At 35.1% G+C, this 26,616-nt stretch overlaps 2 protein-coding genes across 4 annotated transcripts in view; one reads left to right on the forward strand and one right to left on the reverse strand.

The window, feature by feature from the left end:
• Window positions 1–424: 424 nt before the first annotated feature.
• Window positions 425–16,828, reverse strand: LOC122275709. 2 transcript variants are annotated; one of them, XM_043084914.1, is made up of 14 exons: window positions 16,671–16,828; window positions 16,256–16,354; window positions 14,130–15,071; window positions 13,570–13,670; window positions 13,348–13,462; window positions 12,894–12,971; window positions 12,599–12,691; window positions 11,798–11,881; window positions 5,525–5,623; window positions 4,300–4,362; window positions 3,537–3,567; window positions 2,687–2,733; window positions 1,799–1,857; window positions 425–864 (listed from the first exon to the last, which is right to left on the reverse strand). In XM_043084914.1, the coding sequence occupies exons 2-14, from the start codon at window positions 16,334–16,336 to the stop codon at window positions 630–632; spliced, it is 2,028 nt and encodes a 675-aa protein (XP_042940848.1). In that variant the 5' UTR covers window positions 16,337–16,354; window positions 16,671–16,828; the 3' UTR covers window positions 425–629. The 2 variants fall into 2 exon arrangements, with proteins under 2 accessions (XP_042940848.1, XP_042940838.1); XM_043084904.1 differs by having other exon boundaries at window positions 16,528–16,671.
• A 3,963-nt stretch (window positions 16,829–20,791) lies between these two features.
• The window catches only part of LOC122275728 (probable phosphoinositide phosphatase SAC9), a 35,989-nt gene continuing 30,164 nt past the window's right edge, over window positions 20,792–26,616 (forward strand). Inside the window, exons 1-3 of one of the 2 annotated variants that reach the window (XM_043084931.1) lie at window positions 20,792–21,089; window positions 23,160–23,758; window positions 25,151–25,283. In XM_043084931.1, the coding sequence (XP_042940865.1) occupies window positions 21,077–21,089; window positions 23,160–23,758; window positions 25,151–25,283 (745 nt within the window). In that variant the 5' untranslated portion in view covers window positions 20,792–21,076. Of the gene's footprint in view, window positions 21,090–23,159; window positions 23,759–25,150; window positions 25,284–26,616 lie in introns of those variants that run through there. The other variant, XM_043084938.1, reaches the window with a different exon arrangement.

Below are 26,616 nucleotides of genomic sequence, written 5' to 3' on the forward strand. Positions count from 1 at the left end.
TCTGAGTTTCTGAAATGCCTCAAAAGTAGGTCTCAAACGACTTTACCATCTAGTTTTCCATGAAACAGAAAAGAAGGTAACAAAGCAAAAAAAGCAAATAAAATGAAATTAAACATCTGAAACGAAGTCAACTTCTGGATAGCCTTCAAAGATGAAATATCAGAAGTATTTCATAAGACGCCAGATCTCTTGCTTGTCAAGTGAGACTCATTAATTTCCCATAAAGGTAGTTCCCATAAATGCAGGAATTGGTACTTGTTTCTAAAGTGCAATTTCTCTTCGTCTTGACATGCAATCAATTAAGACAAATCTCGGCTAACTTTTCTAGCTTGGGTGTTTGGTAGCATTAATTGCCTGATTCACAAATCTCTACATGTTTCCAGTAGGCAGTAGCATACATGTCGTCAACAACAGAGACCATTGATTTAATGAAACATTGAAAATTTGCTTCACCGACTTGATAAAATGTAAAAAAAGTCAACACTTTAGTTTCTCAATGACATGAATCTACAATAATCTTCTTTATTATTCACTTGTCAAGTAAACTTGAACGATAAAACTCAGCTCCATTCTAATGTATGGATGTGTTGCTCGAATTTAAGTACTGTACAACAACAAGAATCCCAACCTTATGCTTCTGATAGATCTACATTCTCGTTTACTTGAATTGTTGGCTCAGGAGATGGGTCTTGGATACCTTCGGAATCAGGTGGTTGAGATTCATGCTTTGCAGCAGCCTGCAAGACCCGATTTTGAACATCTGAGGATGAAGGGGATGTTGGCAGTCCAGTGCGATTGGTTTCCCATTTTCCCGCAGCCCATGAAAATGCTTGAGTTCCAACTCTAATGGGAGCAAGCAGCAGGCTTCAAGGAACGTAAGAAGATGTTAATGTTAGATAAGTATTCTGCTAGATGATTCTTCTCGAAAAGGAAACAAATACTAGGGAAGTCAGCATTTTCAGAGCTCCAGTTCTCTAACTAACTTCTGACATGCCTTTATGAGAAATACTTTAGATCCTCTTTTACCTTTATTTTCTGTCTTCTACTCATTGAAAGTTTTGAACCCAAGAATTGTCTGATTCCAGTGGTTACCCATGCAGAATCGAACAATCTTTAATAACATATAAAATACTGTACTCGCAAGAATATCGTATCAATGTTTCTTTCTATCAGCAATTTGCCACATTTAAAAATTCTCGAGCATTAAATGACAACAAAGAGAGATTTTGCAATGTTATGGAGTTCATTACATTTATGAAACTTTTAACTTTAACCTCAAATGTTATGAATCCTGAAAATAGAAAGTGGAGAAATAAACCACAATTCTCACATTAGCTTGGAATTCAGTTCATGGATAACTAGACATGTGGTGAATCCTTCTCTCAGTTTGTGTGCCAGGAGAAACTTCTGGCATGCATCAAACCCTGACTCGGGTCTATGTAAATGACATCAAGTCAACACAACAGGTAGCACTAAATAATACACATTAAAGATCAATATATCCCAAGGTGACTGTCTGATTAATGACACAATTATCTGAATATGAAAAAAATAGCTTTCTATACGTGGAATTAAGAAGTAGCACCTCTCCAGAAAGAAAATAAACCAAGAAGGGCTAAGGTATCTGTACTAAAGATTTTCATCACTAGACAACAAATGCCGCAGTAGATTGTCCAAATAGTTATGACTTCATCTATATGTTTGTATAAACAGGGGTATCGAGTTAAAAGCAATTCCTTAAAGAGCTCTCTACTATAATGATGACATGATTATATATGGCCTTATAAAGTAAGATTACCTCACATCCTGCTTAAAATCTTCAGAGCTCTCATAGGAAGCAACCCGCCGGAAGATCGTCTGGTTGAGTTAGCATAAACCCAGCAATGAGGAATGGCAGATCGGCAATGCACAGAGTTTAAGAAACATATAAAAGAATAAATATATATACATGCATATGCAGACAAAAACTAGACAAATAAATGCAGATCCTAACCTGGGTTCTAAACCACTAACAATGGAAGTTTATAACAGGCAAGTTGAAGCCAGATCCATCAGAACATTGGCTTGGATTATCTTTTTTCAAGTAAAACTGGCTCGGAGTACCAAGATTTCAGGTCATTCCAAATTCTTAGGTGTTGGTTCCTAGAATGAAATTGACTTTTAGATTTGGTCCTACTCGCTATCAACAGCAGAAAATAAAAATGCATTTACAGGTCAAGGTGCCATCTTCCTTTGTTCCATCAAGCAGGAAAAAATGAGGATAGTAACCTAAAATAGAGCTTCATATGGGGACCCCATGCGCTCCATATCCATATCGAGGATAAAAGATCAGTCCACAATTCTATCTTTATGAACTGCTAATATTGGTAGCAACCTTCTAATATAAGCAAACATTGGCAATATAACTAGAAGATCTTCCTCATGGCCCAGCTAACTGATTTTCAAAAAAAAAAAAAAAATAACGTTTGATGTTACAATGTAAACAATAAAACAATCATGTCCTTTCCATTGTAAAAAGCACATTTATGATCATTGATATGGCCGTGTTCTCAGTCACAAACAGAAACATGCAATACGAAAATATACAAATAAAGACATTTGATCAAGACTCAATTTTTCGGCAATTTTTCCATCTTTATTTGGAATAGAAATTACTGTAAGCATATCAGGGGAAAAGCATGAGCACCTGTCCAAGGCCAACAATGCCAATAATTTGTAGTGTCTTCTCCCACTCTGAAACAAAACTAATTATGGTTAGTTGCAAAAGAAAGGTAAAACCAAAAGATCATATTAAAGCAAGACTAGAGGCTGCAGCTTGCACCTATGCACCTCTAATCAACAATCAATTAAGCTTTTTTCGTTTTCTTTTTCTTTTTCTTGTTCTAGGTAACAAACACTGAAGATATAAATGCTATCTGAAGCTAGATTATTATCTTTACAAAATCCATTCCTCTTACAACAAGGTGAAGTAAAAGAAGAAGATGCAAACAAGCATCCAAAGAAACAAGCAATAAAGCAACAATGTAATAATTTCCAATCACAACAAATTTCACAAAAGTGTGACATTGTCAGGAGTACGCTGCAATTTGACCAAGAAGGGGGGAAAAGAAAGATAATTCAAGAGGGCAAAAAAGAAACCAAGAACCATCAATAATAACTTGATTAGTTCAGCCTCTCTCATTCTACTTAATGATGTAGGCCAAGACAGACAAATGAATGAGAACCTCTATATTTTTCGTATTAAGGACACCCATTGTTTCGACCTTTAGATAGTCTTAAGCCTCAAAATTATATATAGAACCACAGCTTAATATCAAAAGGCAAAAATAGTAAAAAGACAAAATAAAATCTTAAGATGATAGACACAAAAAAAAAAAGAAAAAAAAAAAATACATTGCCAAGTAAAGAAATGTCAAAAGAATCATGCCAAATGTTACTAATGTACAAATCAAGGTTAACTTGGGATATATTCCAATAAGCATATTACACATCACTTGTCAACTAAATTGTAGGTCACAATGAAAAAATATACATACCTAGTAGGGCATAAAGGGCCGCAAGGAAACCCTGTCCACAAAGTAGTTGCATTGATTATGAATAATGATCTTGAAATTGCATGGGGTTCATAAAATCATTTTCAAAATGAAATCAACATGAAAGTCTTTAACAATGTCCATCCACGATCCAGTTATTAAATTAACTTTTATCATTAACTGATCGTGGGTAGACCTTGTTAGATATGGGTTCCAACTCATCTTTGTGCATGTCAGGTCACGCCACATGCAATAAAAAGTAAAAATTTAATGAAAAAGGAAGAAAATGAAAATATACAGTAATTCTCACATTCAATCAATCCCTCTGGATTTGGTAGCTTCTATTGGAGAAATAAGACAACAAAAATGGCACATAATTGCAATGAATAAATCTATTTACAAGCCTATTTATTGATACAAAAAACACACCATTGATATGGAAGCCCACTATTTTTTATAAATATAATGTGCCTCACCATCTCACAGTAAACGGCATGTTTATACAACAGGCTTGTGAATAATGTAACTCAATTCCAATTCAACCAATCACTTCGTTTGTTTTCAGAGATAAGTTGAGATTAAAGTTGAAAGTTAAATAAAATATTATTAGAATATATTGTTTTAATATTAGTTTTGTATTGGGATTTGAAAAAGTTGAATTGTTTATTTTATTTTGTATGGAAATTTGAAAAAATTGTAATGATTAAGATGATATGAGATGAGATGAGAGTTTTCTGAAAGTAAACAAGTTGGACCAGAAACTTACCAAACTAAACCCAAGAACTTTAACTGGAGAAGGACTGATTTCCTCCAAAATTGCCTCAGCATCCTGAAATGACCCAATTTTACGATCATATAAAGTTTAAAATATTTTTAAACGAAGTACCGGAAATACTATACGGTCAGCTCACTTTAAAAGAACATTAAGTATGGAACTCCTACAAAACCAGCATATTGAAGGGTCAGCTTGGAGACTGGTCTATAGTGGAAACAGCCTGCCCCTCCTAAAATTTGACTACGTGCAAAAGACCACTTCTCAAAAACTAGATGAAATTCAAACTCAGCTTCCTGGAAATGATAGGAATCATATAGAATATTCTGTTTCATCTTCAGCACATGTACTATTATATCAGTTTGATATTTGGTAGACCATGAAGTTTCAACACTGACCAGGATGACTTCTTCAACACTTCTTTTGTTGTATACCCTCCATCTATAAATCAGTTAGTGGATCTCTCTAATTGCAACGGCTTTGACGTCGGATAATTTTTTATTTAGATCCAAACTAAAGCATAAACTGTCTCATGACTCATAATCAAAATAAATCATTACTCACAAAAATGTTTACCCTGATCAGATAGTCTTCTTAAGACACTGCATATACCACTCAGTACTTTGGAGGGATGAACCAACCACAGTGTATTTTCAAATTGCTTCGAAGTTGGAAGCAAGAAAAAAAAAAAAAACACTGTAGTCTGACTTGTAGATATATCTCAGATGTCTTAAGAGTTCATTAATCCTCACAACTTATTTACATGTTAATTGACAGCCTCATATAGACTTGCCCAATATTCAGTATTAGTTAAAGATAATTTATGCCTTCTATATTTGAAGAGTTAGTTTAAGGGTGTCTCACAAAGTGTTTGGAGCTTTAAAATCAAATTATCCAAATTAAGTATATCATTAATTGGGATTTTCTTTTTCTTGTTCTATCCTTGCTGCAGAATTTGTACACAAGTTGATCAAAGGTACGAGTAGATTTATCAAATTTCTCAGTATCAGATACATCTATTGAATATGAATCTCGGTTAATCATGAACTAGTCAAAATATGAAAACTCAAATCAAATGGAAGTAGCACTTACAGAATACATGGGAAATGATATCTGGGAATTGAACTTTAGCAAAACAAAATTATTAAACAAGATAATACACCTATTGTGGCATTAACTAGAAGTTAAAGAGTGCAGGGAGCAGGAGTGAAAAACATACCTCATTGAAAACAGTAAGTGCTGTCTCAGGTTTGAGCTGCTTAATACGGAGCCCCTGCTTTACCCAAGACTGAAAGCCACCTTGGACCAAGTACGGTTGCTGTCATGTAAAAAAGCAGTCAAATCATTAGTATGTATAACGTAGTTTGCAAGATGAATGCTACTTATCATCCCACACCACACACTTTACATATTTTAAAATTATTTTTTATTTTATTTTATTCTTGTTAAACTAATTGAGTTATTCTACTTATCATCCATACACCACATACTTGTTATAGAAAATATGAAAAAATAAAATAAAATAGGTATGGTGTGTGGGGATGATAAGTAGAATTATTCATACAAAGACCAGAGTAAATTTACTACCGCATAATTTTCTTAATGATTCAGTTTCTAAGAATTTCAGTTATGATGGTTCCTGCCAGTTTTTACAGAACTGTTTGGGCACTTTAGGACAAATGATTTGAAACATCGTCAGGGTTTTTTGAGATTCTTGAATATTAATTCATTAACCAGATATATAACGATCCCATTTGCAAAATCAGCTGCTATTGTCCACCCAGGCAGTTGAGTTCTCTAATCTGAACTAGAGTGGAATGAATTCATTAGGAACCCTTAGCTGCTTAACATTAAACACATCAACATTGTCAAGACTTAGAACACCTTAAGTAGCATTTGCATAGCTTAGCCTGTAGATGGTATTACCCGAAGTCCAATTCCAAAAACATGCTAAAAATGGATGTTACCCGTCAATCAACCAGAATTCTATTTTTGAATGATTTTCTTCTTTTTTTTATCGGTCTTTTGAATGATTTTCAGAATGACCATATTATTCCTACCTTTAAATTTTCCAAAAAAAAATCATGATAAGCAAAAAATTGTAACATATATAGTGGACCCTGCTCCTATGCATACAAGAAATTGTTCATTATTCTAGAAAAAAAATAGCTAAAAAAGACGGGAGTGTATGCAGAACATTTACTCAAAAGCAAGACATCGGTATGAATATAAAATATCACATGACAAGTCATTTATCATTAATTAGGTTCAAACTGTCGCAAAACATCACTTGAAAAGAAAATGGACCAAATGTGAATCCTTTTTTTTTTTTTTTATAAATAAACAATTTTATTGATCAAAGAATAGCAACACCTAAATGACAACTTTGATGCCCCACCTAGGTGGGCACATTAGAGGCAAGAAAATCTCATAAGGCCATGCCATTAAAATCTACAGCTATGGTCCATCTACAAAGGGTTCTAAAAAATAAAAGTTTAAGCTCCTCCAACGATCTTTCATGGTCTTCGAAAGTCCACTCATTACGCTCATGCCACAAACTCCACAAAATGCAACTAGGGATCATCTTTCACATAGCTTTAATCGATTGTCTGCCTCTTATGCTTGGCCAACTAGCCAGCGCTGCCTCAACCGTTTTTGGCATCACCCAGACCATTGCCGAATGAGCGAACACCTCATTCCATAGAGCCCTTGCTACATCACAATGCAATAGAAGATGATCTACCGACTCTCCCCCTCCTTTGCACATACAACACCAGTCTGCGATAATGATCTTTCTTTTTCTTAGATTGTCAATGGTAAAAATCTTATCCAAGGAAGCGGTCCAGACAAAGAATGAGGCTTTGGGAGGTGCCTTGTGACTCCAGATCTTTCTCCAAGGGAACTAATAGTTGGACTCTAGAGTGAGGGCATTATAGAAAGAACGAACGGAGAAAATACCTTTTCTTGCTAGAGTCCACCACATGACATCTTCTTGTTGGCTGTTTAATCTTATGGAATATATGAAGCAATAGAAATCTGCAATGCTACTTATCTCCCAGTCCTGTGCTGCCCTACTGAAATTAATATTCCAAGTAATTCGTCCCCCCGACACCTCCATAACATCCACCACTAATACTTCCTTCACACTCGCCAATTAGAAGAGAGAATGATACAAATCTTTTAAAGCCATGCTATCACACCACAATCGCTCTAGAATTTTATCCTGGATCCTGTACCCACCCGAAGCTTAACAAAGCGGTTAAACACCTCCCAGCCTTTTCTAATGTGTTTCTACAACCCTAATCCATAGGCCCCTCTATCTTCTCTAGTGCACAAATCCCCCCATAAGCCACCATACTTCTTTTCAATAACCAATTTCCATAAAGAGTTTGGTTCCCTAGAAAATCTCCATAACCATTTGCCTAATAATGCCCGATTGAATACCCTTAGGTTTCTAACCCCCAGCCCTCCCCCCGGAATAGAATGTCACACCTGTTTCCACTTAACCAAGTGAAACTTGAACTCATCCCCCAAACCCTCCCACAAAAAATCTCGTTGGAGCTTCTCAATACGGGCTGTCACACTTGCTGGTATTGGGAATAGAGATAAGAAATAGGTGGGTAGGTTACATAGTGTACTCTTTATCAAGATAATCCTTCCGCCTTTTGACAAATACAATCGCTGCTCTATTTTCTCGATCACTGTATCCCATATCAAAGAAGCCCTCGAGGCACTCTCCAATGGAAGTCCCAAGTAAGTCATAGGGAAAGAAACTGTCTTACAACCCAAAGTTCTTGCCAAGTGGCAAATATTATGGACTAGCCCAATTGGCACCAATTCTGATTTTTCCAAATTTACCTTCAAACCAGAGAGTGCCTCAAAGCAAAAAAGTAAGGCCTTTAGAACTTGAACCTAGCTTTGGTCAGCTTCGCACATAATCAATGTATCATCTGCAAACAATAAGTGGGAAATATTAATAATACCCCTATCCGGGGTTCCAATTGGGAAACTTGCTATAAAACCATTCTCAATCAATGCCGATAGCATCCTGCTTAGAGCCTCCATGACTATGACAAACAACAAGGGAGATAACGGGTCCCTTTGTCTCAATCCACGTGAGCTCTGGAAGAAACCCACTGAGACTCCATTCAACAAAACAGAGAACTTTGCTGAAGATATGCACCAATGGATCCAGGCCCTCCAACGCTCCCCAAAATCACACCTCCTAAGTAAATGAAGGAGGAAATCCCAATTGACATGGTCATATGCCTTCTCCATGTCGAGTTTGCACATGATCCCTGTTTTCCCAACTTTCAATTGACTATCAAGGCATTCATTAGCAATTAACACCGCATCCAAGATCTGTCTTCCTTTAACGAAAGCATTTTGAGGTTGCATAACAATCTTCCCCATCACCTCACTGAATCTATCCACAAGTACCTTGGAAATTATCTTATACACCCCATTCACAAGACTAATAGGCCGAAACTCCTTAATCTCCGTCGCCCCCACCTTCTTGGGAATCAAAGCAAGGAACGTGGTGTTAAGACTTTTTTCAAACCTTCCAACCCTGAAAAACTCCTGAAAGACCTTCATTAGGTCTCCCTTAATAACTTTCCAACAGTCTTGAAAGAAACCCATAGAGAAGCCATCCGGTCCTGGTGCCTTATCCTTCAGCATTTTTCTCACAACTTCATGAACCTTTCTCTCCTCAAAGTCCCTTTCTAGGCGTGATACATCACTTAAACCGATGGTGTTAAAATCCAGCCCATTCAATGGAGGCCGTCATCCCACCTGCTCCTCTAGTAAGTTCTCATAGAATTCCACAACATGATTGTGGATTACCTGCTCTTCTCTACACTCCACACCATCCACCTTCAACATCTCAATATTATTATTTCTCCTCTATAAGTATGGCTGCAATCGAGCCGAGCCGAGCCGGTTTTTGGCTTGCCGAGCTCGGCTCGACTCAAAATACTCAAACTCGAGATTTTTTTAAATTCTTTGTTCGAGCTTGACTTGATAAGCTAAAATCTCAACTTGAGCTCGAGCTCGTCCCACAAACGAGTTTGAGTCGAGCCGAAACTTGAATTTTTTTTTTTTTGCAATAAGATTTAATAATTAAATAAATAAATAAAGAACTAATATTGAATTTATACAACTAACAAGTAGAACCTCTATTAAATTATAAAATTTTAAAAAATTTATAAATAATTAATATCTAACTAGTTGATATTTATCCAAAATAACAATATATTATATGCCTACATATATTATTAATACATACACTTAATATAATAGCATATATCTATTTCATATATGGTTCTCACCTACTAGTATATGAAATTATTAAATTTTATCAACTAATTATTATACAAATTATAAAATATACCTATAAAATATATTTACTAGATAGACATAAGTAATTAGAATACATATTATATATTTAATTATAAAAATGGTATGCTTATATTATTAGCTAATACATATATACATGCATAGGTGTATGTATATATTTATCAATATATGAATGAGTTTTAATCGAATTGAGCTAACGAGTCGACTCGAAGTTAAACGAGCCTTAGCCGAGTCGAGTCGAATTTTGTCGAGTATGTGTCATTTACAAATCGAGCGGGTATCTGTTTTAACGAACGAGTTTTTTTTTTTCACGAGTCGAGTTCGATTCAAGTTTAACCAAGCGAGTACCGAGCGGGTTATCGAACAGATGGGTTCATTTACAGCCCTATCTGTGAGTTTGCAATTCTGTGGAAGAAACTTGTGCTCCGATCCCCTTCCCTCAACCATAATGCCCTTGATTTTTGACGCCAAGACATCTCTTCTAGTAAAATCAACCTTTCAACTTCTGCAACCAGCTCAACCTTCCTCTCTTGTTCTGCCTAAGTGAGGTGTTGTACCTCTTGAAGTCTCTCAATCTCCTGAATTCTAACAACTTTATTTTTTTGATTTCCCCTACATTGCCAAACGATGTAGCCAAACGACTCCAAGTTCCATACCTTTAGATCTATTTTGAGAGCTTCCAATTTTGCTGCAAAAATGAAACTAGGAGTACCTTGGAACTAATAAGAAGACCACCACTGTTTAATCCTATCTACAAACCCTTCCGATTTCAGCCACATATTCTCAAATTTAAACGGCCGACGACCCTTACGAATGCCTCCACAATCGAGCAAAATAGGCAAATGATCCGAACCAATACGGGGCAAACACTTCTACCAGACCTCCAGGAAATGGCTTTCCCATTCCGGTGAAATTAGAAACTGGTCCAGTCGAGACCATGACTAATTATTAGACCAAGTAGCAGTACCACCAGCCAAAGGCAAATCCACCAAGTTCAAGTCAAAGACAAACTCCAAGAACGCCTCCATTGCTGGCCGTAATCTTCTACTTCCCGAAGCTTCACTTGGGAATCTCACAACATTGAAGTCTCCCCTTATACACCAAGGGAGATCCCACCAGTTATGAATCCCAGCAAGTTCATCCCATACCAAGCTCCTGTCCGTGTCTAAGTTGGCACCATAAACACTTGCAAAAGCCCACAGAAAGTTATCAGCTACACTCTTAAACGAGCATGCTACCATGTAATTTCCAATAAACTCCTCCACCCTTTCCACCACGCATCTATCCCACAACACCACAATCCCTCCAGACGCCCCATTAGAGGCCAAATAAGCCCAATCTACATGGACCCCGCTCCATAAACTTCGCACAATTCCCCTATCAATAAATTTCAATTTAGTTTCTTACAAACATACAATATCCACCTTCCATTCCTGGATCATTTTTCTAATCCGTAGGTGCTTATCCACATCATTAAGCCCACGGACATTCCATGACCCAATCTTAGGTTTCATGGAAGCAAGGCCTGCCCCTTCCCTTTTACCCTTCCCCTGCTAGTGCTGTTCTCCATATTCATTGACCAAGTCAATCTTTTGAGTTCCCGGTGCTTCTTTGATTCTCCCTTATTTTTTTGTTTGTGCCCCGCTTCAATTGTTGTGAACAAGGCCATGAACTGCTCCTCATATCCGTCGCATTCAAGCCCCACAAATTTCTGGATTTCTTTCACATTGTGAAAAACCCAATCCAAAACATTAGGTTTAGGTGGAAAACAGAAATTCAGCGGGGTAGGTTCCTCCAATCTACTTAACTGATTTTCGTGAAAATCTCCTTCCAGAAATATGCCATCCAAACCCATCTGTCCACCATCGTTAGGGAGAACAAAATCCCCATCCACCGAAAGTGAACTTAGCAAAAGTGAGAGTGATTACAGAAGATATTAGAGTCAACTCCCTCAGGGTATTTAGTAATATAATATATGATTCACTTTTGAGTTGAAGATAAAAATTCAGAACATATGAAAAGCTATTGACTATGATTCTATTGATGAGATAATTCTATCATTTTTCCTTTCAAACTTATGATTATCTTAGCTATTTTTTCATAGTTGAATCTTTTGAAGTTTAGAAACACTTGCCTTAACCCCAAGTTTTTTCAAGGATCTTGCAATGCCTTTGGAGCGAGTACCATCAGCATCCATGATTATGACCTTGGACCTGTCCTACAGGTAGTAGAAAGCAATATTCTGAGGTGTCATTCCACAATCTAGATCATAATATAGCAAATAATAAGAGGTGCACGATAAAGGAATATCTCATCGCCATAATAAATTAATATTTCCAATACTATCTATTTAAAGCATTCTGCAGTTATCACTTTGGTCATTTGCATCTTTCTTTTATATTTAATGTTGTATTTTCTTAGCTCATTTAAATGAAAAAGGGGTAAAATTTATTAAGAATTTTTTGAGCAAAGAGCATCACAAAAAAAGGAAAAAAAAAAAAAAAAAAAAAAAAAAAAAAAAAAAAAAAAAAACAAATCTTAATTTCTTTTTCAAAATTTTTTATCAGCTTCCTTCAACTTCTAATGCTACCATGTTTTAAAGCCCATAATAATTTTTCATTTAATCATTATTGGGCTCCACCACTTTCACCACACAAGAAAAGAAACGTTTAAAAAATTCTTCTCATATAGATTTACAATGGGCCTACTGACAAACACAAACACGAGACACATCTAGAAAACTTTTCTCGAAGTTTTTGTTATGCAAACATGCTCAAAGAGTTTGTGAGACTATCAATGAGTGACCAAACCTGGTGCTATAGCAAAAAATTTCATGGGTCCAAGACAAAACTTGTAATACACTTTTCACTAGGCCTCCCTTTATAAGTATTTACATCCATGGTGCCAAACCAAAGAAAAACATCAAGCTACATACCTGAACGATCTTCAAATTCCGAATAACAGCAGCAATCAAGGAGTCATCAAGGTCTCTTCCACTCTTCAAGAACTTCCTTACAGAACCGTCAACCTGAAATCAACCAAAAATAAGCTTCAGCAGAGAATGCACTGAAGAGCGACTGAAGTCAATACTTATTTATTTATTTTATTTAGCCCATGTCTTCAGAAGCAGCAAAGCAAAGGTACAGGAATATGTCATTTCCTTATTACCAATTAATAATACTACTTTACATTTCCATAATACAGTTCTTCAATTAGCATTCTGAACCAACCTCAGGTAGAGTTACATTTGCATAGCGAGACCGAGCTGCCCGACGGAGATCAGGAACACCATTACTTTCTCTCAAAACCTTCAACCAAGAAAATTCCCAACACTAAAATCAGTGGGAAATCCAGCTTTCAGAAAATTTGAAAGAAAATCTTTTTTGGGGATAAGTAAGTACTTTATTTGAAAGAGAGACACCCAAGCACAAAGGATGACCATAGGGTGGAGGAAAAGTTTTCCTTTATTGAAAAGCGAAAAGGGAACCATGAGGTCATGACAGCATATCTGGTGGGGTATAAAAGAGAATTTGAACAGCATATTTTGAAAAAGAACAAAAGACTTGTAGAAATATTGCAAGCAAAGCATTTGGTTATTTGGCTGATTTCACCTCTTGAAGGAAAAACAGATTTATTATTATTTTTTGCTCCAAAAAAATGCCAGAAAAATTTACAGTTGCTTGCCTCAGGCCGGACATCAATGAGTACATTATTCTCCTTCCCAGTCAAGAACTCCAAAGTTAATTTAGGAGATAAATCTCCAGAGTAACCACTATATGTCCACACCCAAAAAAACACCCTGCACAAATCTGATAAAAAATATGAAATTTCCCGTGAAATAGATTAATTATTCTCCTAATGAAAATAAATAAAGAAATATCTTTGAGCACAAAAGAATATTCATACCATAAAGTGGTTGAGGTTCCAAGGAAAAGCACAAATGGAACAATTGGATCATTTGGATCCAAGCCAAGATTCTTCTCCAACCCCTCTAAAGCAATATACACCTGTTCACAGAAGATTCGTTCAGCAAGGAGTAATTATTAAGTACTATCAAAGTACAAACATGCGGCATTCTCATCGTATCATAGAATGCCATGTCAATTAATACACACATATATATACACACTTACATAAATAATTTTAATTCTAATTGCATGGCATGTTAGGATAAATGAGAGTACCACTTCATCCATGTTCCAAGAGTTTCTAATAATTTTCCTTTAGCAAGTACTATATGAATACTTTCGATGCAATTGATATCTGTTATGATTTTCAAACAGCATTATCAGGTTGTTGATGGAAAAGTGAGGCTGATAGCCAGCAAAAGAACCAGCAATCAACCCGATAATCCAATCCATTGAAACTGATTTTCAGCAAAACAGAGGATCTCGCAACAGAGTGATGACATTGACTCGTCCAAAAAAACCTATAAATGAAGTGTATAAGACAAAGAATGAGAATACCTGTTGAAAAATCGTCCTGACCGGCCTCAAGACATCTATTGCTCTCTCTTCAGACAAATTCAGAGCATCCCTGATGTCTGGAGGAAGCAGTTCTTTTGTGGACCCATAAGAATAAACAACAAAGGAAGCCCCATCTTTTAAATAATCCTCCACTGTGACAATTGTACGCCTCAATACATCAGCAGCAACAACAGATGCTTTACTTATGGCTTCCTTCAAGTCACCTGAAAAGCTTGTCAAACTATTACCGGCCAATTCCCTGTTTTGATCAGCAGTTGAAAACACTCCACCAACAGCATTATCTACTGCATCAGTAGCATTTTTAATGACTGATGAAATAGATGCATTAATGGCATCTACCGAGCTTTTCAAGGCACTTTCTCCCTTGTTTATTGATGTACTGAAGGACTTACTAGCACCATCCAGAAAATCCTCAATACTTGTTTTTTTATTGAACAATGGATCCTTATACGCATCTAAAGAGTCAGATGAAGATGCCATTATATCAGTAGTTGATATGGTTTCAGGTTCTATAGGTCCAGACAAAATATCTGCAGGTTGAGATGATAGCTCTTTCAAGTTCGTGAATCCTTCTTCTGCAACAGCTGTGCTAGAATCCTCTACATATTTAACTTCCACCCTGCCCAAGGGGACTGTTTCATTTATCATTCCATTTGAAGAACTCCAAACATCCGAAAAGTTGCACTCCAAATAATCTGATTCATTTTGGCAGGATTGATTATTAGTGAAACCTGGGGAGACTGATTGTTCAGTGCTCTTAACAAAAGTAGAGTAGAAAGACTTTGTAGCTTGTGTTTGAAAGGATTCTCCTCGCAACTGAGTTCCATTTGGCAAGCCTAAAAAAACCCTTTCTTCCCTGATACATCTGACTTCAAAATCCTTCTGGAATGGGGAAGAAGGTCGCAATCCATGTAGTGAAATCTGCAAGATCCACTTAGTAAAATCCATAAAAACTGCTGCACAAAAATGCATGCCATGTTTCCATTCAAGATTGACTTTTTTGTGCTTGGAAGTCAATAAGGATAACATTGTAATCATTTTCTTCTTTGATTGTAAAGGGTCTATTTGTTTTGCATTCTCTAAATACATTTCTTTCGTTTTGCAGGTCAAAGATAAAGAAACCCATATATCTTATCTCTATCAGCCCGTGGCACAACGAAAGATGGTTTAAGCCTTACCATGTGTCAGCATAAATACCAGGAAAATGTAGGTGGTCACTCACTTGATCTAAACTGTCAATTTATTAAGCTCATGCCAGCCTTCAACTTTGCAATGTACTTATTTTTTTACTACAGTGACATTCTATCAGGACTTATTGGATTAAATTTGGTTTTCATGAAACCGTCCAATTGAAACCCATCAAACCTTAATTTTTGCATCTAATCATCATACATATAATAGTAGACATATTAAACTGAAACCATCTATCTTAAGTCCTTAACTTAATTGTGAAACAGCATAACAGAATGCTTTCTAGCTGTTGAAAACTCTGTGACATTAATAACTGTACGCTGACACACATTAGCAAGCACATGTGTGTACATACAATGATATGCATGAAGAAAAGAGAGTATCTCAAATCTGTAGACACTCCTAAGCTACATTTTTATGGAGACTGACTTCAAAGGCTGCAATAATACTCATCATGGAATAAAATCCCTCACTATGACTTTTAACAGTCACATCACATTGAAGACACCCGATTTTACGAGTATAAAAGAAATATATCAAGCTCTCCAATTTCCAATGTAAGAAATTCATTGTATTAAAAAATGTGTGCAACTGTACAAGACTAAAATGTCCTATTTATACATTTGATATTCACTGAGGTACCCTATACACCATGTCCTATACACCATGTACCGACTTTAATTAAAGAATAAAATAAACATACACGTGTAAAGAGTTTACATTACAATCTAATCAAATAAACTCCAACAACTTGGATGGACTAATTGAAATGACTATTTGTTTATTGATAAAAGAATAAATGATCTGTAGGCAACTACTGACATAGTTAAAACTTCATAAAATGGGTTAAGATTCAGTCATTTAAGCATGTAATATATAGTACATACACACATATTCAGTAAGTCGAGTCTCACCGTAGAATAAGAAGCACAGCTTGGGGTGGCTGAGCAAACAGGCAACATTGTCACATCAACTAAAAATCGATCCAAAAACATTCACCAAATTCTCATCCTCTGCCCAAAACCATTAAAAACAAACACCAAATTCAGCATTACAAAACGTGAAACTCCATATTGAATAAAACCCACCAACCAAAAGTCAATCTCAAAGGAGGCAAAAAAACAATCTTGTGCGACTCTCGAATTCAAAGACAAATACAATGATTTTAAACTGAAGGAAAACGAACCGTGTTAATTTAAGACGTTAAGCTCAATTCTTGAAAAGGGTTTCTAAAAATTCAGTCTACAATGACAGCCAAGTTGACAAAAATTGATGAATTGGAAGCGTTTTTAGAGTGAGGGGGGGAAAGAGTCTACAAGTCGTTCTTACTTGAAAGCTGGAAGGATCTGAAGAAGAGTTAGGTTATTTAGACGGAGAATCGTCCAATGAAAAGATATAATAGTAGATATGACGAGGAGAATCGTGTGGCTTGTCAAAGCCGTTAGCGCCATCCCCGTTGGCTCCTCTTTGCCTCTCGTTTATTTGTGGGGACAGATTTTGTACTTTTGATTCTGGATTAACAGATATTGCCCTTTTGTATTATTAACAGATGTGCCCACCCACCCGCCGGGCCGGGTACGGTACACGGCCAGAACCGTATGATATGTGGTACATTATCCGTGAGGAGGGTTTGGATATCGAAAAAATATGAGATGATTTTAAATAAAAATTAAAAATTAAATAAAATATTATTAAAATATTATTTTTTAATATTATTATTATTTTAAAATTTAAGAAAAAATTAAATTGAAATTTTAAAAAATTGTATTGTTTATTATGTTTTATGTATAAATTTAAACAATTTATAATAATAAAATGAGATAAAATGGATTGAGAGTATTTCTTCCGACCTCTAAATCTACTCTTACCGACAATTGGGTCCTGATAATTTTATTATTTTTTTAACTTTGTGATTAAAAAAATATTTTTTTAATGATGTTATTTTTTAAAACTTGTTTTAGTGTATAAAAAAAATAAAATGAAAAATGGGACATCTCGTGCTACACCCTCGGGCTCTTAACCGTTAAGCAAATAAATATTAACGTGGAAGTCCATTGGAAAGTGGATTAAATTACATAACTTTGTTGCATACTGAATGGCATATGTATTTTTTTTGTCAAAACACGTCTATTACTGCATATGACTCGCGCAACGTTTCCTTCAAAATTACCCTTTTATCGACCTTTGATTCAGTCAATAAAGTATAGAAGGGGGACATTATGGTACATACCTTATTTAGTTTTACTTTTCGTGCAAGCAAAACTTTTGTTATTAGGGCTTTGCTACATACAGTCGGTAAATGCAGTCGACGTGCAGTCGGCTGTATGGAATGAATAAAAAAAAATTATAAATTTTTTTTTTTATATTCAGGGGGACCTACATGAATAAAAAAATGTTATAAAAATAATTTTTTTTCATGTAGGTCTCGTATTAATTTATTTTTTTACAACCGACTGTATCTGCTGACTGTAAAAAGTATTTCTCTTGTTATTAAGTGAGTATCCTCTCTTTTTTTTTTTTTTTGTTTTTTTCTTCAGTTAATCTTATCTTTTTCTAAAAACAACCCATCCTCACGTGCCTATGATTTCTTCAGTTAATTGGCATCTGTCAACACTAATTGCGTCTTAGAATTGTGTTCTAAGAAGATAAAAAGGTCTTGAAATCGTACAAGACTTTGGATTTGTCAGGGCCCGGTCGTTTTTTCGTATGCATATGTGAAAATTCAGAGTACCCTCGATACATCCAATTGACCAATTCAAAGGAATGATAAAATTGTTTTCCAGCAAAATAAAACAGAATATTGACGGCTTGGATCCCTTCTGTGTTAAATATGGACAATATTTTATTTGAAATGTCCAAGGAATAGCTAGATTGAGTTCTCGTTTGGGAAATGGGATGTGATTATAAATGTGTAAATAATAGTAAAATAGTTTATGAATATTAATAAAATAGTTTGGATTAAAATATTTTATTAGATTTTAATAATATAGAGAATAAATTGAATACAAATATTATAAAATTAAAATATTATTAGAAGAAAAATTATACTCATTTTTTTGTACCATACACTTACTTTTATTTTTTATCTTTTTTATTTTTTATCTTTTTTATTTTTTTCCTTTAAGATGTGTGTGATGTAAGGATAATAAGTAGAATAACTCTTGTTATAAGATAATTTTTTAATATTATTTTTGTTTCAAAATTTTAAAAAATTTAATTATTTTTTGTGTTTTGTTTTAAAGTTTAGAAAAGTTGTAATGATTGAATAATAGTTGGATAAAAAGTTAAATACTATAATTAAAAAGGTATTTGTGTTTGAGAGTAAAATTATAAAAAATTTAAGATGAGATAATTTATGGTTCTATTTCGTATTTGCTTTCTTCTTCTTTTTTGAATAATTATATATATAATTGTAAAATGCGTAAATGCCACGTAATCATTTTAAAAAATAGTAGGATTTAATATTAAAAAATTAATTTTATAAAATATGAAATTTTAATTCTAATTTCATTGCGAGATAAATACCAAACTATCAAATGGTCAATAAGACCAAAACTCAACTATGAATTTCAAACTTAATGTTGTTTACGTACTATAGCTTGATATGCCTCTATATTGCTACCAACAGTAAAACCATGTCCCCCAACGTTAGCTTTCCTTTCTCTCTTCCTCCACAAATCACTCATGATGAACACACCCATTGATCTCATCCAAGCTATATGCACACCCACTCTCGATGACCAAATTTGAGCCATTTTCACAACGACCGTTTTCCACTCAAGAGCCCTTCGACGAGTTCCCCTTTTACAAAAATTGCTCCATCCTGCAAGAACCCATAAAACCAGCCCTAACCCAGATGCTGTGTGAATCTCTACAAGAGAAGTAGAGTTGCAAAGCCGAACTATATTCCACGCTTTGCATAATCTCAAACAAAACATGTTCTGTTCAACCTTGAGAGGAAGTGATAAGACCTCTACCAACACAATAGCGTCACACGAAGTGATTGTAGAATTTGGGACCTCGAGCTCGTTGTTGTTTATAGATCGAAATGGTCTATAAAATCCATCACCCCAAATCGACGGGAGACATTGCCATGAAATGCATCAAGCAAGGCACCACTTTTCCCAAGTTCGCCCGTTGTCGCCACCATATCTGGACCACCACAGGTCTTAGAACTTAGTCCTACGCCTACCAAGTAATTTTCTCGACCCTATTACTTTATCTCGATTTATGATTTTTGTTCAAATATCAAAGTCTTTTTAGCACAATATTTATTAACGCACATAGATATATTTATTTTTCTCAATATTAGCGCACATAGATATATTTGTTTTTCTCAATAATGTCATATAATTAATATCTCGTCAGAGTAATGAGAAGTTATTTTTTATATCCATAATACATCTAATAAACTCTCTTATTTCCATCCCATTGATAATTTGATAGTAGTGGTTGGTTTATCTCTCGCCCTCGGAGCAAAGAGTTGACTTTCAATGAATTGATGAATTCATAAACACATAGAATTTTTATTTGTCAATAAAGTTAGTCCAGGTCACATTACATGCTTTAATTTTTCCCACAAATAGTTAATTTTTAAGAATTTATGCTAAACTTATGACATAACATTAAATCATAGCCTCGTTAACCATATGTAAACTTAAAAAACAAAAAATAAACATATGTTATTATGACAGCTCTACTCATGAGTATTCATCATTACATTTTTAAAAATTGAGAAATACTTTAGCCATAAAGAGATTATACAAAAATCAATTTATAAAAATTGAGAAATATTTTAGTCGCAAATAGATGCTTTTTTATGCGGCAGATGTTTGGGTGTTGAGGTGTCCTCAACACTTCTTACTACTATTCATTACTTTATTATTACTTTTCACATACTCTTATTACTATTCCTTATTTTTTACCTACTTTTATTACTATTCATTACTTTATTATTACTTTTCACATACTTTTTACTACTATTCATAACTCTCCTCAACATTTCTCAACACCCAAACCCATAATAAATAATTTAATTTTTTTAAATCACAAAATAATAATTGTATTGAAAAATAATATTATAATAATATTTTATTCAACTTTTAATTTTCATCTAAAATCATCTCATCTTATCTTACTATTCAAACTCCACCTCAGATTATTTTGAGATGCTGAAATAATTTTAAACAATAATAAATGGTAGTAAAAAAAATAAATAATTGAGACTATTAACTTATTTTGTAGATAGAATGAGATGAAATGAAAGATAAAAGTTAAAAATTAAATAAAATATTATTAAAAAATATATTTTTAATATTATTTTTATTATAAGATTTGAAAATTTTAAATTATTTATTTTATTGTATGTAAATTTTTTTAAAAACTTATAATAATTAAATGTGATTGCTGTGAAAATAAACGAGTTCGATGGCTTTGTATTCTTTCCTTTGAATTAGATTTTGGTAAATTTCTCTCTCTCTCTCTCTCGCCCCCGCTATTTTACATCCGTTCGTGTCTACCGTACCCAATACTCGCATCTCTCCGTTGTCGCAATTCACCGGAGTGTCCAGCGCTCTCTCTATCTCGCTCTGGCTCTGCGAATTCATTTTTCTATAATACGAGCGTTCGACGATCGAATTCCCTTATGAATCGGTTTCCCTCTCTCCGTGTCCAGGGATCGTAAACTCGACGGTGCTATCCAAGACTGCTACTAGTCTGAGTTCGATTCCGAGCTCATGGAATCACCTGGTCAGCTTCTCTGTCTATGCACCTCATTTTTTTCTCTGTGAATCTCCTAATTATTTTTGGTGTTTAACTCTCAACCTCAGTTTGATGCGCTAATTATTTCCGCCTCAGCGTGTCTGATCTGTTTCTAAGTCTGAAAACTCGAATTCTTAATCATCTAAGATTATATTTGTGTGCGTGCACACGACACACACACACAAACGAAGCCCGTGAAGGCAAATCGTTTTGTTTATTTGATATTTGCTTACGTGCCTTAACATGATAGCTTGGATCCGTAGATCTTCTTGTTCGTGCTATTTGCTAACATTCGTAGCATCCATAAGCTCCGGCATTTTCATGACGAGGTAGCTACAACTGTAATGCATTTGTCCTAATCTTCGTTGATTGTTACTTAAACAAGACTGAGGTGTTTTTTATGATCGCTAGACTTGACATTGGTGCATGTGTTCCCGTGCCGGTATTTCAGAAAAAAAGGTTTGTTGAGATCCGACACGTTGAAATCAAATGCATCTTTTAAAATTCGTGTCAATATAGATCTAGGTGTAACAAAGTTAAACGTCATAGGAGCTCATGGTGCTAGGGATGAATTTTATTTATGCGGCTCTACGAGGATGTCATGTATAGAAGCCATCTCATGCAAAAAATTGGCAGAAGAAAATTTATATTTGCGACCTTTTACTTTGATTGCAATGAGGATTACCTAATTTTCAATGGATGAAGGACTAAGACTCTTAAATGACAATAACGTGCTAGTAATTATATCAATCTTTATTATCAAAATAAATATGAACAAACTGCGGCCAAATAGAGTGGGCACTTGGTTGAGGAGCCACTAGCTTACTGGCATGTATGATGGTTTATTTGGATTTATTGGAGGTTTAATGCATAATATGCAGTGAGATTTGCTGTGTAGTTTTGGCTCAAGTGATTTATCCAACAAACACCAGTTTCAGCAAAGATGTTTTTTATCTTAGATTTTGTACCCTGCCTACCACCAACAGAACCTCTACTATAGAACTGGGATTTCATGAGGGCATACATCAAGGGCATATGTTGTCTAGAAGAAAGTTTAGCTTGAAGTGGAACTAGGTGTAAAAGGTGTTTGTGCTCAAGTTGAAAAAATCGTCAGTAAAGGGAAAAAAAAAAAAAAAGAAGAAGATAGAAGAAAGTTAACCAAAAATTGAAGGAAAGCATCTTACCTTTTGTTGATGCTGTGACTTTCTCTGCAAAACCTGTCTTGGGTGTGAAACAAGGCAGCAACAATGAGGACAACCTAATGTTAAAAAAAGGACAACCTCGTGTGCAAAAGAGAGATTCCAAATTATGTGAGTTAGCTAGCTGTATACTCATTTACTTAGCAGTCTGTTTAGTCCTTTAGGAACTCGAGATAGAGAGAGAAGGTCGTAGGCAATGAAAAACTGAATTGGATTCAGTGGTAAAGTGCAAGCAAATATTACATTTGCAGAATCCCCTATCACCTATATATTATGTATGCACACACATTTGTAGAGGCAAAAGTAATTTTTGTTAATATGAAAAAAAAAGAAGATTGTTGGTACTTCTCCCACCAAAAATAAAGTGAAAAAAACAAATGCATAGTATGATAAACACTAGATCCACACAAGGTTTATATGGTGCCCTTTAGAAGACTAGAAGTCTCTTCTGTGCATGCTGCTTTGTCAGCAAAAGAAGTTGGCAATATAGTAGACACTCAGGCATTTATGTTCTTATTTCATTTTTGCATCCCAAAAGTTGCTTACCTTTTTTTTTCTTTTTTTTTTAATATGGCAGGAAAAAGGTCATTTTTTTTGTTAATATGGCTGTCATGGTTCATTTTTTGTTATGGTCAAATTGACATATGTCAGATTGGTTTATTTTTTATTTTATTGGTTTATTTTTTATTTTTAACTAGCTTTCTTCTTACTATTTATTCACAAAGCAAAAGCTCTTACTCTTTTAGTTTTCTTGTCCCATGAATACTACTATATCTGTTACTTTGAAAAATCTTGCTTCAATCATGGCATCATTCTAATATTATGCATGCCTTTCATTTTTCCTGGTGCTGTGTTGCAGTCCGGAATGGGAGGGATACATCTGTGATTGTTCTTACATTGGATACTGGTGAAGTATATATCATTGCTAGCTTGTCTTCCAGGACTGATACTCAGGTGATATATGTCGATCCAACAACTGGCGCCTTGCGCTACAATGCAAAATTGGGTGTTGATATTTTTGAATCTGAAAAAAGGGCTTTAGATTACATTACGAATGGATCACAATGGCTGTATAAGAATTTAACATATGCCAGGGCGATTTTGGGTTATGCCGCCCTGGGAAACTTTGGTTTGCTACTTGTTGCAACGAAGTTAATTGCAAGCATTCCAAACCTGCCCGGTGGAGGGTGTGTATATACGGTGATTGAGAGTCAATGGATCAAAATATCACTTCAAAATCCTCAACCCCAAGGTAAAGGAGAAGTGAAGAATGTTCAAGAATTAACTGAACTTGATATTGATGGAAAGCACTACTTTTGTGAGACAAGAGATATCACTCGGCCTTTCCCGAGTCGTCTTCCCTTGCAAAAGCCTGACGATGAATTTGTTTGGAATGGATGGTTTTCAATGCCTTTCAAAACCATTGGGCTGCCACAACATTGTGTCACTCTGCTGCAGGTTTTACTTCATGCTCGGTGTCTTCAAATTGATGCTCGTCTGATTGTTGTTCTTTCAAAATGTCTAGCTTTTAAGTGAGCTCCTCTATATGTTCTTGCTACAGTTATCATAGGCCAATTTTAGTATGCTTTGTATTTTGTGGTTGCATATACATATTTATACAAAGAATTTTAAGTGACAAGCAATGAGTTTCCCTCCATATCAGGAGCTGAACTCCATCTCAGTTATGAAAAATTCATTCAACTGATGGATAAAAAGCGTTTTGGTAACATACAATTGAGGGTTAGACATTTCTCAATTAATTGGTCTAGGTGTAAAGCATGCATGTAATAATATGTCTTTCTACATGCAAAGTCGATCTTAATCTGGACTGTGATTAGCATATTGTCCTACTAGGGGGTTCAAAAGTATTTGAATGAGGTCAGGTTAAGCCACATTTTTTGATGTCCTCTTTTTCAAACCTGCTATTTCATAGGTCAGGTTGAAGTCGTCTAATCATACCATGCTGGCTAATTTTCAAATTTGGATATTCTAGTGACGTTCTCTGTAACTGGTAATAAAGTGGGGAAAACAATGTTGTTCTGCTTCCTGATGCTTTTGTATCCAGGAATTTGTTACTGCTGCATTATTTTTTAATCGTTCCTATGTTTAAGCATTTATTGCTCAACGCTTGGGAAGAAGCCATTAGACGTGTATATACATATATGTTTGTGGGGGTGTGTGTCTTTGTGTGTCCCCCATGAAGGAATTTAATTCAGTCAGCAGTGCTTGTTAGAAAGAGCAAGTTCAAATTGCCACCATAAATTGCTTATCAGTCTGCCTATTACAATCAATTATTACTGATATGTCCCAAATTGCCATCAGAAATTACTTAATTTGTCTACCTATTAGAATTGATTATTTCTGAAATTTTGACTTTTTTTAACAACTAATTGAAATTTTTATTGAAAAATGCAAAAGGTATAGCCTAGATACACAAGAGTATACAAGAGGAATACCTAAGTAGAAGTAGGAAAGTGTTTTTATGTGATGTTTAAAAAACTTATTTCTCTGGAATCTATTTTTGATAGGTTTCTCTGGAATTTATTTTGACAATGTTTTTGTTATCTATAAAATCATTATCACTTGGATATAGTTAAGTTGTGACTTCTCTTGTTTTGGCTGTTGTCACTATCCATGTGTGCTTTCACAGTCCATTTTTAGTTAAGCCATGACTTCTCATGCTCGAATCTTATCACTATTCATGTGTGCTTTCATATTCCATTCTTTTTTTAAATTTTATGTTATCTTTGTTCCTCTTCCAATTCACTTTCATAACGATTCACCTGCCCAACATTTGGGAGTATTTGTTTAGCTATCTTTAATGTTTAAGATTGTTATAATAATGTGTAGGGGTTTGCAGAATGTCGAAATTTTGGAAGCTCAGGTCAGCTAGAAGGGATTGTTGCTCTCACTGCTCGTCGTAGCAGATTGCATCCTGGCACTCGATATTTGGCTAGGGGATTAAATTCGTGTTTTAGCACAGGTCTGCAACACATTAACAACTTTTGAAATCAAATTGCATTGTAATGGAATTTGCTAAGTTATTTTGGTCAATTGGTAAAAGCTCCCTACAAAAGCTTTTACCAATTAGAATCGAAAAAACTTCTGAGAGTTATCTTTTGGTTTCTAATACTCATTTGTTCACTTCATTTAAACCCACAAAGTGATAATTTACATCTCAACAATCCAGTTACCACATTGTCTCTAGTTTGGAATTAATTGACTAATTAACAATATTGGCAATTTTTTTTTTCAATTTTCATTTTATAAGTAGATGAAATTGAAAGGAAAAAGGGTGATACCTATGTACCTATGAAGTATATAAGAAATTCACTTAACTAAAAAAAAGTAAAATGAGCAAGAAAATCATACCACGTTGGCTAGTTTTCAAATCTGGATATTCTAGTGACCTTTATTGCACTTATGCCAAAGAAGGAAGGATCTTCGGATGTGAAGGGTTTCCACCCCATTAGCCTTGTTAATAGGATGTCCAAAATCATATCCAAAGTTCTTGCCAACTGCCTGAGCATGGTTTTGGAGAAGATTATCTCTAAACCTCATAATGCTTTTGTCAAAGGTAGACAAATTTTGGACTTAGTGCTAATTGCTCATGAATGCTTGGAGAGTGGAATAAGTCGAGTGTGCCGGGTATCTTATGTAAGTTGGACATGGAGAAGGATTTCGTCCATGTAAATTAGAATTTCCTTTTTTTTTTTTTAAAAAAAGAAGATTTATTTGGGAGATGTGGTTTCGAGGAGAGGTGGTGTATTTGGATCAAGTATTGTGTTTCCATGATCCGTTTCTAGCTTTTGGTGAATGGCACTCCCGTTGGTTTCTTTAATATTTCTCGTGGATTGAGACAAGGGGATCCGTGTCTCCCTTCCTTTTTGTGATAGTCATGGATGCTCTTAGTCTGATTTTGGGGGCTGCTATTGGTGGTGGGTTCTTGGGAGGTTTAAATAAGGTGCCCTAACAATGGTTTTATCAATGTTTCTCATATTCTTTTTGCAGTTGACACTCTTATTTTTTTCAAGGTAGGACATGGCCACGTTCAATTGTTAAGGATTCTCTTGCTTTTCTTTGAGGCTGTCTTTGGCCTTACGACGAACCTTGGGAAGTTTGAGATGGTCCAATGGGAGTGCTAGGGGGGTTGGTGCTCAAATGAAGTGAAAGGCGCACATGTTGGAGGACTGTAGAAATACATTAGGAGTAGTTGGGAAGATTTGGCCAGTCATGTTAGTTTCATGATTGGCTAGGGCTCCAAAATTAGTTTCTGGCATGACTCTTGGTCTGGTGGTACAACCCTTAAGGTTTCA

The sequence above is a fragment of the Carya illinoinensis genome, chromosome 1 (genome assembly GCF_018687715.1).
Source record: "Carya illinoinensis cultivar Pawnee chromosome 1, C.illinoinensisPawnee_v1, whole genome shotgun sequence".
In the NCBI taxonomy this organism is placed as follows: domain Eukaryota; kingdom Viridiplantae; phylum Streptophyta; class Magnoliopsida; order Fagales; family Juglandaceae; genus Carya; species Carya illinoinensis.